The 19,600-nt window shown below is 38.3% G+C and overlaps 1 protein-coding gene across 4 annotated transcripts in view; it reads left to right on the top strand.

Annotated features, from left to right (window-relative positions):
- The window catches only part of LOC127455971 (core-binding factor subunit beta-like), a 63,916-nt gene extending 44,620 nt beyond the window's left edge, over nucleotides 1-19,296 (top strand). The window contains exons 4-7 of one of the 4 annotated variants that reach the window (XM_051724203.1): nucleotides 10,363-10,479; nucleotides 10,581-10,676; nucleotides 12,306-12,353; nucleotides 16,808-19,296. In XM_051724203.1, the coding sequence (XP_051580163.1) occupies nucleotides 10,363-10,479; nucleotides 10,581-10,676; nucleotides 12,306-12,335 (243 nt within the window). In that variant the 3' untranslated portion in view covers nucleotides 12,336-12,353; nucleotides 16,808-19,296. Of the gene's footprint in view, nucleotides 1-10,362; nucleotides 10,480-10,580; nucleotides 10,677-12,305; nucleotides 12,354-16,802 lie in introns of all 4 variants that reach the window. The other 3 variants (XM_051724202.1, XM_051724201.1, XM_051724200.1) reach the window with 3 other exon arrangements.
- Nucleotides 19,297-19,600: the final 304 nt, after the last annotated feature.

Below are 19,600 nucleotides of genomic sequence, written 5' to 3'. Positions count from 1 at the left end.
TCATTGAGCCGCGAGGGTTCAGGGGAGAGCGGATGGTTCCACTCTAGCCCGACACTTGCAGCTGCCCGGGAAAGCATGTCCATCATTTCCGCATCAGCCTGTGACTGGGCGACCGTACCCGAGGGGGGGAGCCCAGCTGAGGCTTCTGCATACGACTGGACGAGCCCGCTCTCCGATGCTGAGTTCGAGAGCTCATCACCTTCACGGGCTCCGAACAATAGGTCGAACTCTCCATTAGACGAGCCGGCGGACTCATCCGGAAGCCCGATCGGGGCAGATGAGCGTGCTGGGGAATGGGAGGTCCGTGGGGGGATACCCGGCAGAGGTAGTCCCATTGGGGTCCCCAAATCGCCCCCAGTGCTAGCCGCGCTGGCCTCATAACCGTAGGTAGAAGGACCAAGGCAGGGAGCCACTGGGGTGGCTTGCTTTCTTACGAAGGCAAGCCATGACCGCAACGTTGCCATGGTCATGTTCTCGCAATGAGAACATGATCCATCCACGAACGCTCTCTCCGTGTGGGTCACGCCCAGACACGAAAGACAGCGATCGTGACCATCGGAAGGCGAGAGATAACGACCGCAACCAGGAATAACACACAAACGGAAAGACATCTTTAAAAAGACACGTCTTTAAAAAGACGTTCCGTGTGTGCCGCTCTTTTAGAGAAATATACTCTTTTATTTCTGCCGAAGCGCCCAGGGGCATTCTCTGCAGTGCACCAGTGCAGAGGGGGTGAAGCCGCTGATATGCGCCGTCAGATCCAGCAGAGGTGAATGAACAGCCGTGGGAATTCAGCTCAGTGAACATCGACCGTTCGGCTCCGAAGAGAAAATCTGAATGAGTGGTTGCATACCAGCTTCTTTTATACCTGTATGTCCGGGGGAGTGGTATGCAAATATGCAAATACCACTCGCCAATTTTCATTGGCCTTTTATCAAAGACCAGAGGTGTTTTGGGCTCCCAAGAGTGACCCCTAGTGTCACTACATCGACACAACGTCGAGTGAGTGACAGAGAGGGAACTGGATTTTCTTTGCTCTTTTAAAATAAAAGAGTTCAAATCAAAATCAAATCAAAATCAAATCACTTTATTGTCACACAGCCATATACACAAGTGCAATGGTGTGTGAAATTCTTGGGTGCAGTTCCGATCAACATAGCAGTCGTGACAGTGATGAGACATATACCAATTTACACTAACATCAAATTAACACAACACAATTTAAACATCTGTTATACACATAATTACACTCAACAGTATACAAATAATAACATACACTGTACAGTATACAATACGCACTATATAGATACACATTATTCAATAAAAATAAAAAATAAAAATATATAAAAAAGTATATATATATAGAATTACAATATTGTACTGTATTGACATTCAGGCTGTCGGTTGATAGTCAGTTGTTAAGAGAGAACATAATATAATAATAATAATATAATTTATGACAGTCCGGTGTGAGATATAAGAGTAAGGGTAATAAAGTGCAGTGCTGATGTATTTTGATCATGGGAGATCAAGAGTTCAAAAGTCTGATTGCTTGGGGGAAGAAGCTATCATGGAGTCGGCTGGTGCGGGTCCTGATGCTGCGATACCGACTACCTGATGGTAGCAGTGAGAACAGCCCATGGCTCGGGTGGCTGGAGTCTCTGATGATCCTCCGAGCTTTTTTCACACACCGCCTTGTATATATTTCCTGGAGGGAGGGAAGCTCACCTCCGATGATGTGTCTGGCAGTTCGCACCACCCTTTGCAGTGCTTTGCGTTTGTGGGCGGTGCTATTGCCGTACCAGGCGGAGATACAGCCAGTCAGGATGCTCTCCACAGTGCAGGTGTAGAACCGTGTGAGGATGTGGTGGTTCATTCCAAACTTCCTCAGCTGTCTCAGGAAGAAGAGGCGCTGATGAGCCTTCTTCACAACGACTTCAGTGTGGATGGACCATGTGAGTTCCTCAATGATGTGGACACCCAGGAACTTGAAGCTGCTGACTCTCTCCACTGGTGCTCCATTGATGGTGATGGGACTGTGTTCTCTGTCTTTTCTTCTGAAGTCCACCACAAGCTCCTTTGTCTTACTGATGTTGAGGGAGAGGTTGTGCTCCTGACACCAGTGTGTCAGAGTGTGTACCTCCTCTCTGTAGGCTGTTTCATCATTGTCAGTGATCAGACCTACCACCGTCGTGTCATCAGCAAACTTAATGATGGCATTGGAGCTATGTGTTGCCACACAGTCATGTGTGTACAAGGAATACAGGAGTGGGCTGAGAACACAGCCCTGCGGGGCTCCAGTGTTGAGGGTCAGTGATGAGGAGATGTTGCTGCCTATTCTAACCACCTGGCGTCTGCTTGACAGGAAGTCCAAGATCCAGCTGCACAGCGAGCTGTTTAAGCCCAGAGCCCGGAGTTTCTCATCTAGCTTGGAGGGCACTATGGTGTTGAATGCTGAGCTGTAGTCTTCAAACAGCATTCTCACATAAGTTCAATGTCCATACACAATGCAAAGCTCCTTGCCCACTCCACCCAACTCATTTATGCAAACCATGAGAACATTAGCATATGACCCATATTTACATTTCAACACCTGTTCAGTACTCAGCACATTTGCCCTCCCTGATGAATGTGTGAACTATGCCAGTATGCTGAGGGTAGCCAATTGTAACTTTTACACATGGAAGGTACTGCTGAAATCTAATGGTTATAAAGAATGTAGAAAGTGGTCATGACTAAATTGCAGCAGACTTATACACTTACTGAGCACTTCATTAGGAACACTATGGTCCTAATAAAGTGCCTGACGTGGTCTTCTGCTGTTGTAGTCAAATCAAGTCATTTTTATTTTGATAGCGCTTTTCACAACACACATCATTTCAAAGCAGCTTTACAGAAAATCATGCATTAACAGAAAATTAAACTGTAATATCTATAAAGTCTTAGAGTGATCATTGTGTAGTTTGATTAAATATGATTGTAAATTGTGTATAAAAAATTAGAACCCCTGTGAGCAAGCTGTAGGCGACTGTGGCAAGGAACACAAAACTCCATAAGATGTTGGTTAATGGAGAAAAATAACCTTGGGAGAAACCAGGCTCACTGTGGGGGCCAGTTCCCCTCTGCCTAACATCATGAATATAATGCCAATATTAGTTATTTATGTGCAGTGCAGGTCATGGTTTAAGATTAGTAAACTAAGTTTTATGAACTGTAAGATTAATGACTAATGTCTTTGAAGTTCATCCTGGATTAACTGCAGAAGTTCACATAGATGCATTGTCCTTTGTTAGTTGGCTGATGAAGGCTTTTGTTGGCAATTAAATGATAGTCCGTGTATTCCATTTCAAGAGTGTAGTCCATCAGTAGACAAAGTTGATGCAGGCAGAGATCAATGAGGTGCATCGCAGTTCAACCGGCAGGTCATTTCTGTGTGGTTCGGTGGGGTCCATCCTAAATCCAAGGTTCAGGCCGTGGCATACGAAATATCTGATTTCTTACTGTTGGAGTTGGCATCAGTTCATCCTCTGAAGTCCATCATAAAAGACTGAAGTGATGTCTGGCTAGCACTGGCTGCATTTAGTCATCATCACTCAGTGATACAGCAGTGGAGTCCGACACCAAGCAGGAACGGAACTGGATCTGGCCGGCTCTGGTAACCTCGGGAGATGAATATTAATATTAGCGTAGATGTCATTCAATTTTATGCAGAGTTATAGATCATGATAGATGTTTCTCATTCTGGCAGACATAACTAAAGCAGCCTAATTGTGAGTTGATGGATAAATTAGGTGTATGCCTGGCTAAATAGATGAGTCTTTAGTCTAGACTTAAACTGAGTGAGTGTGTCTGCATCCAAAACAGTGTTAGGGAGATTATTCCATAGTTTAGGAGCCAAATAGGAAAAGGATCTACCTCCTATTGTGGATTTTTATATTCTAGGAACTATTAACAAGCCAGAAATTTGTTATTGTAATGAATGTGATGGAATATAGCGTGTCAGAAGGTCACTTAAGTACTGTAGAGCTAGACCATTCAAAGCTTTATATGTAGTTAACAGAATTTATAAATTAATATAAAATTTAACAGGTAGCCAATGTAACGAAGATAAAATGGGGCTAATATGATCATATTTCTTTGTTCTAGTCAGCACTCTGGCAGCTGCATTTTGAAGCAATTGAAGTTTATTTTTTGAACTTGCTGGACATCCTCCCAGTAATGCATTACAATAATCTAGTCGCGAGGTAATGAACGCATTAATTCGTTTTTCGGCATCAGCAACAGAGAGCATGTGTCGTAATTTAGCAATATTTCTGAGGTGGAAAAATGCTGTTCTACAAACATTGGAAATTTGATTTTCAAAGGACAGATTGGCATCAAATATAACACCCAAGTTCTTCACTATAGAAGACGATGTAACAGTACATCCATCAAGAGTCAAATAATATTTTAGCATCTTATTTTTAGAGGTTTTTGGTCCAATAATTAGTACCTCTGTTTTGTTGGAATTGAGTGGAAGGAAATTTCTGGCCATCCAATCTTTGATTTCATTGATATACTCTACTAATTTGGAGAATTGTGAATTTTTGTTGGGTTTAGAAGAAATATAAAGTTGGGTATCATCGGCATAACAGTGGAAACTTATTCCATGATTCCTGATAATATCTCCCAGGGGAAGTATGTATAAGGAGAAAAGCAGAGGCCCTAAAACTGATCCCTGTGGCACTCCATACTTAACTTTTGTTTGATTTGACAATTCCTCATTTACACATACAAAGTGGTACCGGTCTGCTAAATAGGACCTAAACCATGCTAATGCAAGTCCACTAATGCCAACATAATTCTCCAGCCTATTCAAGAGAATGTCATGATCTATTGTGTCGAAGGCAGCAATAAGATCTAAAAGTACTAGAAGAGAAATGCAGCTGCGATCAGATGTTAAGAGCAAGTCATTTGTAACTCTAATAAGTGCAGTATCTGTACTAAATATTCTCTGTGGCATAAATCCTGACTGAAATTGTTAATATATACCATATCTGTAGAAATGAACATAGTTGGGAGGACACTACCTTTTCTAGTATTTTCGACATAAATGGTAGATTTGAAATCGGTCTGTAATTAGCCAATTCTCCAGGATCAAGCTGTGGCTTCTTAATTAGTGGTTTGATAACTGTCATTTTAAAGTTTCTTGGGACATGTCCTAAGGATAGCGAGGAGTTAATAATATTAAGAAGAAGTTCTGAGATTACAGGGAATACCTCTTTTAATAGCTTAGTTGGTATTGAATCTAACGTACATGTTGTGGCTTTAGATTTTTTTGATACATTTTGTTAGCTCTTCATGACCTATGACAGCAAAGGATTGAAGTTGCTCATGAGGAAAATTATGAGACACTGTTTTCTGAAGTGCTGTGACAGTTGATTGCATAGTTCCAATTTTATTTCTGATTATTTAAATTTTATCAGTAAAGAAATTCATGAAGTCATTACTTTTGTGCTGCGACAGAATATCTGGTTCAGTCGATGCTTTATTCCTAACCAGTTTAGCCACAGTACTGAATACACACCTAGGATTGTTGTGGTTATTTTCTATGAGTTGGCCTGGCAGCTTTTAGTGCCTGTCTGTAGCTACAGACACTATCCTTCCATGCACCGTGAAATACCTCTAATTATGTATTCTTCCACTTGTGCTCCATTTTCCGAGCTGCTCTCTTGAGAGCATTAGTGTGATCATTGTACCATGGTGTGGGGCTTTTTTCTTGAATTTTCTTTAATCGAAAAGGGGCGACACTATCAAGAGTGCTAGAGAAGACTGTATTTATATTTTCTGTTATTACATCAAGTTCTTCTAGACTTTTTGGCTTACTAAGTATGTGAGGCAATTCTGGAAGATTATTAGTGAAGCTATCTTTAGTGTTCGAAAGAATAGTTCTTCCTGAATGATAGCGGGGTGTAGATTGAGTGACATTAGCTGATCGCAGCAAACAAGAGATGAGGTAATGATCTGAGATTTCATCGCTCTGCGGTAGAATTTCTATAGTATCAACATCAACTGCATATGACAGAATTAAATCTAGCGTATTATTATGGCGATGAGTTGGTCCTGTCACATTTTGTCTGACTCCAAGAGAGTTGAGAATATTGATAAATGCTAATCCCAATGTGTCATTTTCATTATCTATGTGAATGTTGAAGTCACCAACAATTAAAGCTCTATCTACATTAACTACTAGATCTACTAGAAAATTTGCAAATGCACCAAGGAAATCTGAGTACGACCCGGGTGATCTATATACTGTAGCCAGTGCAAAAGACGACAGGGATTTTTTATTTATATCTGACGGTGTCACATTAAGCATTATTAGTTCAAAAGACTTAAAGTTATATCCTGTCCTCTGAATGACACCAAAAACGTCACTGTAGATTGTAGCAACACCTCCTCCTCAACCCTTCTGGCGAGGCTCATGTTTATAACAATAACCTGAGGGATTAGAATATCTAAAACTAATATATTCATCCGGTTTAAGCCAGGTTTCAGTCAAACAGAGTGCATCCAAACTATGATCTGTAATAATTTCATTTACAATTATTTTTTTGGTAGAAAGTGATCTAATGTTTAGTAGCTCTACCTTTATATGATGTTTATCTTTTAAAAAAAAAAATGTATCTTCACTTTTTTTGTAGCCCATCCACCTCTAGGTTCGACATGTTGTGCATTCTGAGATGCTATTCTGCTCACTGCAGTTGTACAGAGTGGTTATCTGAGTTACTGTTGCCTTTCAAACCAGTCTGGCCATTCTCCGTTGTCCTCTCTCATCAACAAGGTGTCTCCGTCTGAAGAACTGCCGCTCACTGGATGTTTTTTGTTTTTGGCACCATTCTGTGTAAACTCTAGAGACAGTTGTGCATGAAAATCCCAGGAGATCAGCAGTAACAGAAATACTGAAACAGCCCATCTGGCAACTACAATCATGCTACGATCGAAATCACTGAGATCACATTTTTTCCCGTTCTGATGGATGAAGTGAATATTAATTGAAGCTCCTGACCCGTATCTGAATTATTTTATGCATTGCACTGCTGCCACATGGTTGGCTGATTAGATAATCACATGAATAAGTAGGTGTTCCTAATAAAGTGCTTAGTGAGTGTGGGATGCTATAAAAGTGTAGAATATGGCCCATTTAACAATCTTCAAATTACAGCTTTTAGTATAAATTACTATTACCAAACCACCTTGCATAATTGTCACTGTACTGTACATTTTCTTAAGTGCTTAAGATGTTTTAAGGTAATTGTTCATTTGATTTCAAATAAATTTTTATGGCATATTTTAAGCTTTTGTATCTATTCTTCTACATTAATCAATATACTGTAGGTTGGTTTCTTAAAACAGGCATATGTTTAGATGTACAGGGTCCTCACGGTCATGGAAAACCTGTAAATATCAGGAAATATCCAGGCCGGAAAAGGTCATGGAAAGCAATAAAATATAAAAAAAGTCATGAAAATTTATATTGTGAATATAACATTTCTTGATATGCTCAGCTCTAACATATTTAATTGGCTAGAAATTGTTCTCTGTGAGTGCAATTTCTTTAAAATTATATATATATAAAAAAAGTCCTTATCCAATAATCACAAATGACTGGAGAAATCGAAATGTATTGGTGAAAATGTGACCAGAATGTCTTTTATATATGTATTCAAACAGAAACCTAAGTGTAAATCTTTTTCTTCAATAGTAAAATGGTGAGCTATATTTAAACTACATTCCCAATTCCAAAAAAGTTGGGACAGTATGAAAAATGCTAATAAAAACAAAAAGGAGTGATTTGTAAATTATATTCACCCTTTGCTATATTAAAAACTCTACAACTACACATTATATGATGCTCATTGGTTTTGGTGTGTTACATTGAGCATATGTGTGTGTGTTTATGTATGTGATTATACAGGGTTCCAACGTGTCCTGGAAAACCTGGAATTTTGCAATGCGGTTTTCCAGTCATGGTAAAGTCATGGAAAGTTAGAAAAATACCTAAATGTCCTGGAAAATAATAATTTGTCCTAGAAAATATTTTAGTGTAATAAAACAGTTTGACTCTGTTGCTAAAATGGTTTTTGTTACATGTACAAAAAATATGGTTACGATCAGGACTCTGGATAGGAGTCAAATACACACATACGTATCATTTTGTCACTGTTGCCGGCTGCGCGTTGTGATACAACATCATTGGTTTACTGTCATAAACAAAGAATGTACATTCTGTGCTCATCTGCTGAAATAGATTAAGTATCAATATAGAGCAAAATATGATTTTTTTATTTATTTGATGGCTATACTGCTAAGTACAAAAATATTTGAGTTGTAAAATTTAGAAAGCGACAACGGTCTGAACGCTGCTAAATAAGGTGGAAATGCGTCATCACAGTCTGTGAAAAGGGTCCATTAAACCACAAAATGAACAAAAGATTTAATTAATTAATATGTAATCTGCATGTGCTACAAGCTTAAAAATGAATGTGTGAAGCTGGTCGCTCATACAGTGAAAACACTGCCTCGTGATCATTAAGTGTGCTCTCTGTGTGTGTGGTAGATGATAGAGAGATATATTTAATATAAAAGCTTGATTTAACTGGAAGCATGAAATGGTGGGAAAAAAGATACAAGAATATTTTACTACTGTATAGTAATGAAATGTTTACTGTAATTAAATAATTATAATAATAATATATTAAAGAAATATCTCACATCTGTTATGTTCTGTAGTGCAGCACAATATCTCCAATGTTGTCTCAAATTTTGCTGTGAGGATTTGGTAAAACCTTATTTGTTAAATATAATGCAATGTAATATTAAAAATAAATTTAGATAATATTATTTTATTTGAATCAAGTTTTAATGAATTCTTTTCATTAGAAATCATTTTGATGATACAATTTAACTAAGCTGTCGAACACGGAAATTCAGAAAAAATAACCATCCAGTAACCACAATACACATCATGACCTCTCGTACCCGTTGGGCACATAAAATGTCCTGGAAATGTCCTGGAAAACTGTTCCTTGAAAAGAGTGGGATCCCTGTTATAGCTGGCCCCGTTCACCGCACTCTCCTGCAGTTACAGAAATAAACAGCACCCACAGACCGACAGACTGCACGCTTTTGTCTCAGCCTGGATTCCTCAGTGGCAGAGATGTGATATTCCTATGGCTCGGGGCCAGACAGACAGTATATACCCCTGTCTCTCCCTTATTCCTCTCTCTCACTTTCTCTTTTTTTTCTTCTCTCCAGCTAACCCGTGCCACATTCTCAACATCTCTCACTCTTTGTCCACCTTGTCTTGTCCACCCCCACCCCCCTCCCCCCATCATTTTGCACACACAGACAAATGTAATCATGTGCTCACCCAAGCTGCTGTGTGCACTCGTAGCCCATGCTCAGTATAAATAAATTCAGACAGGCTTTGCCTGTCTCTGGTAGGAAAGCATCGGTGTACCCTTACTCTCTACTACGCTGGCCTCTATAAATAAACACTCATCGCAGGAAGCAAACATTGGAGGCTGCCCTACAGTATTTGGCTCTTGGCTGGGCTAAGAGGCAAGACAGGAAGAGACAGAAAAGTTTGTAATGGTTATGTTTGTATATATCTGTAAGTCTATTTCCACAGTGAGAGACCATTCCCAGCAGTAACTTTCTGTTGCCACAGAAAGTCTAACAATGTGTTTTACAATTCAAATGGACCATTGAACAGCCGTGTGTGACGTTGAGAGCGGGTTTTCATATGCGGCTAATAGCGTAAAGTAGGTGGTTATGGCATTTCACCTGTTCCAAATGCTGATGTGGGCACAGGAAATGGACTTATTAGAGATTTCGTTATTGGGTTTAGTATTTTATCCCTGCTTAAATACTATGACAACGGCACTACAAAATCAGCAGCGCGACCCACAGCACATCTAGTCTACTCTGATTCTGAACATATGACTCTTAAAAAAACGTTTTTTATTTTTTTATTTACAGTGTGAAACATACAATGCGATCAGTGTGGCCGGATTCCTGAACAAATTACTCTAATAAGTCAGTTCTTTTGAATCTACATGGCTAAACATACAGCACTACCTTTCAAACGAATGACTCTTATCAGCTGTTTTGTTTTATTGAAGGAAAAACTTTCGGAACTGCAAGTCATTCATTTTGTGATGTCCGACTTGAAATGAACCAAGAACTGTTACTGTATTATTTGTACTTAAGGCTTGTGATACTTCCATCCATCCATCCATCCATCTTTTTAGTATCTATTGTTATTATGGTGTCTATGTATGTCATAATAACTAAGTGTGTGTGGGTCTTTGTGTGCAGGTATACCTGAAGGCTCCTATGATCCTGAATGGAGTGTGTGTGATCTGGAGAGGCTGGATTGATCTTCAACGTCTTGATGGGATGGGTTGTCTGGAGTATGATGATGAGAGGGCACAGGTACAGAGAAAACACCTCATGCACTCATCTGCTTCTCATGAATTATTTATATCAGAAATGGCTTATCACTGCTTGCTGTTCTATTTTGTTTGTTTATACAGCATGAAGATGCTCTAGCCCAGGCAGCCTTTGAGGAGGCCCGAAGAAGGACCCGTGACTTTGAAGACAGGGATCGTTCACACCGTGAGGACTTGGAGGTGAGAGCTGGAGTGAGTGAGGATGTGTGTAAGTGTGTGTGTGTGCTCAGTGAATTTTAGATTACGTAAGTCAGTGCATGCTTAAGATCCAATATGTTCTTTTGTTCTAGTTGTAATGGAGCTCAGTAGGTCTGTGTGTATGGTTGTATATGTGTGTGCGTATGTGTATATGTTTTTTCTGCTTGTGCATGTATGATTCTTCTGTATGTGCTTATTGTAATTTTTAACCAATTTCTCTTGCCATTATTTTGATTGACAGCCAATAGCAAAATGTTTGATGCTTGAAGGAGCAGTTCACTGAAAATAAGATGTTTTGAAGTGTTTTAGTAGCTCCTGAACAGTGGAATGACCAAGTGGTGCCTCCGGCATCTTCTAACAGCTTTTCTGATGGGTCATAAAAAAAAGTCAGTGGTAGGATGAATCTCACAATAACATGTCTAGATCATATTTTACCCCAAAATTAAAATATAAATGTAAGGAATAATATTTTGCATTAAGAAAATGAAGCATGTTATTAGGTTATTAGATTTTTTTGCATTGTGACATTATTTTCATGACAATTAAGCACATTTACCCCCTAAATTCTCGTTATTGTAATGCATCCAAACATTTACATTTATTCATTTAGCAGACGCTTTTATCAAAAGCAACTTACAAATTGAGGAAGGATACAACATAAGCAATTCATCTTAAGGAGACAGTAACATTATGCCTTTGCATTACAAAGTTTCAATTGTATCAGAAAAGTACTAGCCAAGACAGAGATTAGAGTGCAACAAGAATTGTTTTATTTTTTATTATTATTGTTAATTTTATATATATATATATATATATATATATATATATATATATATATATATATATATATATATATATATATACTGAATATATTATTGGTGAAATATGACTTGGACTTGTTTTTGACAGATTTTGTAAAATTCACCCAGTAATCATTCAAGGTTCTAAAAGCATTTTAAAAACTACAAAAAAAACGCTCTCAAAATGAAAATTAATATTTCCAAAAATGCTTTGACTTTGAAACAGTAACTGGAAATTGGCCTTCTTTCTCCTTTCAAAAAAGATATCCTTTACAAATGTTACTGTGTATTGTAGAAGCAGGTAAACCTTTAAAAAAAAAAAAGAAAATCAACAAATAAGTGACACCTTACAACATTCTGTCTCTTCCCTGATTTCTTGAGAGCTCTTGAAGTAGCTTAACAGCTTGTCTGGGACAAAACTGATTTGATCACTTGTCATTTAGCAGATGCCGATGGCACAGCTCAGTCATTTAATAACTCAGGAGGTAAGACAACAATTTAGGCTTTTATTTAGTGAACTGCTGCCTTGATTTTCAAGATGGCAAAATGTTTATCATATTTCTTTTAGTTTAAATGCAAAGTGAAGAAGGGCATGTGTTCTTGTACTGTATGCTTATTACTATTGTTTATTTATGCATGCATATATGTACTTTATGTGAGTTTGTGTGTGTAAGCTATTAAGTAAGTGCTTTACTTGTTTACTCATGGCTTAGTGCATGAAATATCTTTGCATAGTAGATCCTAAAATACAATAATTCTACAGTCAATCTAAACTGCGCTCCTAAGATGAAAACCAAATTGTGTTTTTTAGGACCCTGTGGCATCAAAAATCTGGGACTGATGGCCTTCAACGACCAGGGTCTGTCTCTTCTGCTTCTCTCTGTCCTTGTGTCATGCACTAAACCGTGTCTGTGAATGTGTATACGTGAGTGTGTGTGTGTGTGTGTGTGTGTGTATGTGTGTATGTCAGAATTTCACATTTATCAAGAGCATGCGCATGTGCATGTTACAGTTTGTATGTTTTCCTTGTGTGTGTGTGTGTGTGTGTGTGTGTGTGTGTGTGTGTGTGTGTGTGTGTGGGCGGGTTTTGGGTGGTTTACAAAGAAATTGTTTTAGGTTACAAACTGGTAATTACAAGGGTATAATGTTATAAATGTGGTTTATGAGGACATTTCTAGTGTCCCCATAATTCAAATCACTTAAAAAACATACAAACGATGTTTTTTTGAAAATGTAGAAATGCAGAAAGTTTTTTGTGAGGGTTATGTTTAGGAGTAGGGTTAGGGGATAGAATCTATAGTACGTACAGTATAAAAATCATTATGTCTATGGAGAGTACTCATAAGGTTAGCCACACCAACATGTGTGTGTGTGTTTGTGTGTGTGTTTGTGTGTGTGTGTGTGTGTTTCCTGTGTCTACACACTTGTGTTGGTGGGTACATGTGTATTGGTTTATTTCTCTTTAAATTAGTGATAGTTCAGTTATGGTCAGGTCACATCGATGGAAAGCTCCGTAGATTTCTGCAGAATTGCCATGACCTTTGTTTACAAAGTTCTACACATCGCATGCCCCACGCATGTTTCTTTATGAAATAGTTAGGCTAATTTGATCATGTTTTCAGCTAACATTAAGGGTCTAGTACCCCCTCCCCTCCTCCTCCCCCTTAAAACAATCAGCCTAAAATTTTTGGAGGAAAAATGCCGTCAGGGCATAGTTATGTCTATTATATGTAGGAATAACTTTGAGGTGCGTTTTTCCTTTCATTGTTATACACTTTGTCCATCTCTGGGAATGTGTTGATTGTAATAGAGAGCAAGACAAAGACTCCCACCAGTGTGAGAGACCCCAAACTCTTTTTGCTCAGACCTCTGTAATGGAGACCAGACTTCCATCCCAAGATTCCTTACTGCCCCTCCTACCCACCGCAAAGCCCTCCGGGAGCTCTCAGGCACAGCTTGGCAACACATGACCAGAAAGATTCCCATTATGAACCACCGCCTTTATATTCCTCTCCCCTAATCTACACCCTCAGGAGCTCCTTTACACACTCGACTTCCTCTATTCCAAAATCAATCACGCCAAGGTCTCTTTTTTAAACAGATCTTGCCGCTTATGAAAATCAAATTTCTTACTCATCGCAGTCAGGCGATCTGTGACTCACGGGCCAAGTGTTTTTCCCTCAAAGCTCAAAGTCACTGTGAGTGGTGGAGAAATGAAACCCTATAATTATTCTATAATTCATGCTTTCTCATCCCAGCAGTGTGCAGTCTGACCGTACTTCTGAGCTTGTTTTCAAATGTGCTGCTCCTCACATGCATGCTACATGGTTCTGTCGGCTTTATTTTGGATACAGAATAATATTTGAGTTTGAATCCTTCACGTAACATTCGATGGTCGCATAGATTTGGTCTCAGTGGCCAAATCTTAAACTCCATCAACTGTAATTCAATAAAACCAACACAATAGCAGTCTGGAGCATTCAAGATGGACAGCCTCATTGTTCCAATGACAACTACAGAGACAATAGAAATAGAAAACTGGTGTTTTCTGGGAAAGTGGGCCAGGGTAGTTTTGAAAGGGAAAGAAAACAACTTGAGATTTCTAAATCACTCATGGCCTGAGATAAAATTTTGGTATAGGTGAAACCAGGGCTAGTTGTCACAGTTTTTACTCCAGTGAATATTTCTCAAGGTAGGTTTATTTTTCAAAGTCAGTTTCTGCATAGAAAATGCATGAAGCAGATGCAAATGCACTCATGCATGAATTGTGAATTCAAAAAAATGATTGTAATTTAAAAGGGTTTGAAACAAACCTCTGTTAGAGAAAACACTCACTTGCACAACCGGACTTTTGACTCAAAGTTTTATCGTTATTGAGATATAGCCTTTGTGACAATTTCCCCGTTTGACAGCTAGCCCTGGTCTTCCCTAAGTGACTGTAAGAGAGCGAGAGAGAAAGGGAGAATATTTCTGTGTGTCCTATGTGTACACACTTATTTGTCCTCTTTCAAATGGTGTTGTAATGTGTAGTATGACTATGTGGTTCTGCCACTGTGTGTATGTGTGTGTCCAGGGAGGCAAATCCAAGCTGAAAGATATCCAAGAGTGTAATGGCCCTCTCCATGATAGATGGTAAAGAGATGGATGAAAAATAGATAGGCCATTTTTCATTAAAACCCAAGACTTTACTGCAGGTGGGATTAGAGCATGAGTGATGTTGGGGCAGTGAAAGTATTAATATATCATTAGTATTGATCTTTTTCATTAGCAGCGCTGTCTGCCCAGCAAAATCTAAGCACTATTGACTTGTGGTACAGGAGAGTGCTTCAGCTGGGCTCCATATGATCGATGCTGCCTGCTCCCATCCACACACAAACACGCTTTTTCAAAGCATAAATACCACAGACCGAACATAAACATGTTTTGTTCTTTTTTTGCAGCCGACTTAGAGACATGGAGGCGTGCTTTGATTCGTGCTCTTGTTTTGCACAACTTTTGATTATTTATAGCATAATGTCTGATCTACATTGTTCCACTGCATTCATGAGCTTGATTTAAAGATGCATTGCTGGCAACGTGTCGCCAGAAAAATATGTTCACTTTCTGCTGTTCACTGTTTAAACAGTTATTATTTACGTTTACAGACAGCCTACCAGAATGCTTTGTGTTGTAACACAGCTATTACAGTTTCAGCTGTTAATGCGTATGCTTAAAGACGTGATTCCCAAGCGTCGGGGTCGAATAAAAACAGCCTTGTGTAGTTCTAGGTTTAGAGCGTGCTATTATCACCAGTTACATGATGATGACCTCACACTATGTGAGATACACCATGTCTGCCTCCTCGTCTATCTTTCCCTCACTGTCTGCCTGTCTGTCTGTCCGTCTGGCCTATCTGTTCTCAGACATCTATGTCAGGGCAAGATTTAGACATAGGCACATAAACATATGTATCTGTGACAAGGCCATCAGTCATATCTTTATTTTTAAGGCCAGTGATTTGAAGACTCCCCCCCCCCTCCTGACTAATGACTGTCTGCCACCTCCACCATAAAAAGAAGCTCAATTTTTAGTCTAAACTGAATTTGTTCTCTGCTGCCCTCTGCTGGACATGAAGAGCAATTGCATGTGTAGTAAAGCTAAACATTTAAAGGAATGTTTCATGTTAAATACAAGTTAAGCTCAATCGACGGCATTTGTGGTATAATGTTGATTACCAGAAAAATAATAATAATAAATTTGACTCGTCTCTTGTTTATTTAAAGTTACAGTAAGGCAGTTACAGGAAGGCATTTACAATGGAAGTAAATGGAGCTAGTCCATAAATGTTCAAATACACACTTTCAAATGTATGGCCACATTATGTGTTAGTGTTAACATGATTTTACTGTAATAAAATTAAGGATTTACCTGCATTACTGCGTTTACCAGATTACAAGGTTTACTGGCATTATGTTGTTATATGGTAAATAAGTTGTAATATTAGATATAACATAACACATATAAGGTTATTAAGTGATGTAATTACACTAAAATCATGATAGTATAAATAATGTTTTAGTCTTGTGGCCATACATTTGAAACAGTGTTTATTGTAATGTTTATGGACTGGCCCCATTCACTTCTATTACAAGTGCGTTACTGTACCTGCAACTTTTACTTTTTTAAATATATATATAAAAATAAGGGACAAGTCAAAATAATTTTTTGTGATAATCAAAATTATTCCACAAATGCTGTTGATTGAGCTTAACTCGAATTTAATGCAGAACATTCCTTTTAAAGGAACAGTTCTTCTAAAAACAAAAATACTGTCATCATTTACTTACCATCATGTTGTTCCAAACCACTTAGACCATTTGTGTTCCGTGAACCACATAAGGAGATTTTAGGCAGAATGTTAGCCTCTTTCACCCTTCACTTTCATAGCATCTTTTTTCAGTACAATGATAGTGAATGGCAGCTGAGACTAACAGTCTGTCTAACATCTCCTAACATGTTCTATGGAAGAAAGAAAGTCATAAAGAGCTGTAATAACTGGAGGGTGAGTAAAGAATTAAAGAATTTAAAATTTGAGTGAACTGTCCCTTAAATAAATGGACAGTATTTCTTTGCTCATATCATATCATATCTGTAGCTTGAGTAATCATGTTTTGCTTAATTTAACTTACTAACTTATTAGATACAACAACTCAAGCACAGAACAACCATTTTAACTGCATAATGTCTCTGTCTTGGTTTGTTTGTTGGTGTGTGGGTGTTTGTGCACGCACTCACTTGTGTGATTGTGTATATGTGTGTGATGACCCAGCCCAGGCGACAGCAGGACCCCAGCCCTGGCTCAAACATGGCCAACACTGACGATCACAAGATGCGCTAGCGGCATTTACCAAAGCGGGCAGGGATAGTGTCATAAGACCTCCATCACCACGGCAATCTCATCTCCTGATGCCTCGTTTTTCACAGGACAGACCAAAGTCCACTCCGGTGGGGATTTTCGGGTGGGATGTCTGGGTTAGGCAGGGGTAACAGTGGTCCCTCTTTTAGCCTGGTGAAGGGGCTGGGTGGGTTGGGCTGGGCATTGATGTGAGTCAAAGATTAATTTGCTTTTGATTTAGTCCCTTGTTTCTTCTTGGGATGTTTGCACTATGTGATACATTCAGTTTAAGTCCCCATATGGCCTTTTGGTATGCATGGTTTTCCTACCTGCCTATGTTTGCTCTTGTCCCCCCTATGCAAGGCATCTTATTTTATTGTTTAGCCCTATTGTAATGAACAGGCATTTTTGAATTATTTTATTCAGATGTTGTGTGAAAGTCAGGATGTTTACCTTTTTGTATTTGAATTTTCTCTCTCTATATATAACTGTCTGTCCTTGTGCTTCCGTAGAATAAACTACAGCAGTAAACATTGCTAGGTAGATTTGTGCTGTAGAGTAGAACATGTTTTTTGATGTCTAAAAACTTTTTAGTAAAAGAAAAATCTAGAAAGAGGCTGCTGATGTTGTGGATAAGGAGGTCTTTTTGTATACCATCCTTCTCCATGTTCTCTGTCTTCCACTCTCTTCCTGTTACAAGCAGTTTAAACATGCTTTAAAAGTGAACCAAGCAACAGGAAGTGAATTTTGAGGTCAGTGTTATTCTGAGCGGAATGAGGCAGAGATTCAGTTTTCACCCTACATTTTAGCTTGTTTCAGTCACTCTGCTTTTTCTTTCATTAATGTTTTTCTTGTTTAAGTTGTCTTCATGTCTTGGCAGAAATGTAGGCAGGCTTTTCACAGTGTTTTGCTGCATATTCTGTTCACTTTGGAGTTTCCTAAATGAATACTTTTTCAATCATTTAAATGAATTCTCTAAAATGGAGAAAGTTTTGCTTTGCCAAATATCACATTTTTTGCCACCCACATATTTTACCTACTTTTCTGTGTTTGGGATTTCAATTAGATTTCAACATTGACTCCCTAAAGCAAAAAAAAAAAAAAAAAAAACAGGTTAATGTATGCAGTTTTTTGTCATTTCAAACAAAGCAATTTATTAATATAAACCAGGTATGACTTAAATAAATGGAAGTTTTAAACAATTTCCACTCAGAAGTGAGACCCAAAGAATAAATACCATAATAAATGACAGTAATGTTTATAAAACGTACTGTAAGTCCTTTCTGGACAGATTTAAAATGATTTTATGTTTAACATCTGTCATTGTAATTTGCAAGTGCTTATGTCTTGATGAGATGCTCATATACAGGTTTTTAGGGCATGTACAACTCTGTCAGTGTTTTAGGATGGTAAGACAGAACATTTTGTTGAGAGAAAATTGCTGATAAACAGAAATATGTTTGGGGAAGGAATGAGGATAGAAATCAATTGCTAGAAAAATTCACTCTGTGTACAAACATAAAGCTCATAAATGAATGACATCATAACAATACACCATAAATGGTAGCAAAATGGTAAGACCTGTATAAATTGGTCTCTTACGAATTTCATTTTGAACACAGTCAATGTTTAGCATAATTTCCTCATCTCGTTGATTTGTTGTTTATACCACAGCCAATAACAAGAATTTAAGGGCCAAGTTTGTTTTTATTTTGAGATGCTGCAGTCAGAAGGTATGGCCTACCTCTAGCTTAAACCAAATATACACAAATGTACACAAAAGAGAGCTTATTTATAGAAAGCAAGTTCAAGTTGTCTGAGAATTGAGGAAAAACGATTCTTGGTTTCGTTGAATGTCAAAGCTTTATATAGTTGGAATGGGAATTTATACCACCCAATGGTCAGAGACCGTGTACAAGGAGGTTATTGGGGTCTGGATATATTGAAGATGTTAGAGAACGAGAACTTGACCAAACCAGAGTCAACAAAACAGTCTTTAATTATTCTGTGTACATTCTCCCTGCAGAGCTCCCCTCCCCTTTCTAGGTGTGTCTTATGCTGTGTATCAAAGAAATACCCTTGCTGGCCCCCATTAGTATTTTTTTCTTCTTCTCACCCCATTACTTAATGCTGGCATTAAGGCAAAATACACACCAGGACAGGTAGAGAATGGCTCTTTTTTGTTTGTTTTTTAAATGGATGAATAAATAAAATGTTTATTTTCTTAATTGTTTTTAAGTTATTGATGCAGGTATACCTTTCTTTTATCAGGTTCCACTATGATGAAATGTGCATTTCTGTATTGATATTGCTTGCTTTTTCTCCTTGGCTCCCTAAGGTCTTTGGTTTTAGCCTTTATTATTGTTATTATTTGTTTTCTCTCTGTTTTTAATTTTAAGTGAGGAGGAAATAAACTTGTTACAAACCATGTTTTCAGTTGGTGTGTGTGTGTGTGGGCGGGTTTGGGTGGTTTACCAGGATTTTTTTTTTAGGTTACAAACTGGTAATTACAAGGGTATTATGCTATAAATGTGGTTTATGAGGACATTTCTAGTGTCCCCATAATTATAATCGCTTAAAAAACATACTAAACTATGTTTTTTTGAAAATGTAAAAATGCAGAACGTTTTCTCTGAGGGTTAGGTTTAGTAGTAGGGTTAGGGGATAGAATCTATAATTCGTACAGCATAAAAATCATTATGTCTATGGAGAGTCCTCATAAGGATAGCCGC

The sequence above is a fragment of the Myxocyprinus asiaticus genome, chromosome 18 (genome assembly GCF_019703515.2).
Source record: "Myxocyprinus asiaticus isolate MX2 ecotype Aquarium Trade chromosome 18, UBuf_Myxa_2, whole genome shotgun sequence".
NCBI lineage: Eukaryota > Metazoa > Chordata > Actinopteri > Cypriniformes > Catostomidae > Myxocyprinus > Myxocyprinus asiaticus.
Note: the sequence above shows the minus strand (reverse complement) of the source record. Positions and strands in the feature narration are given on the sequence as shown.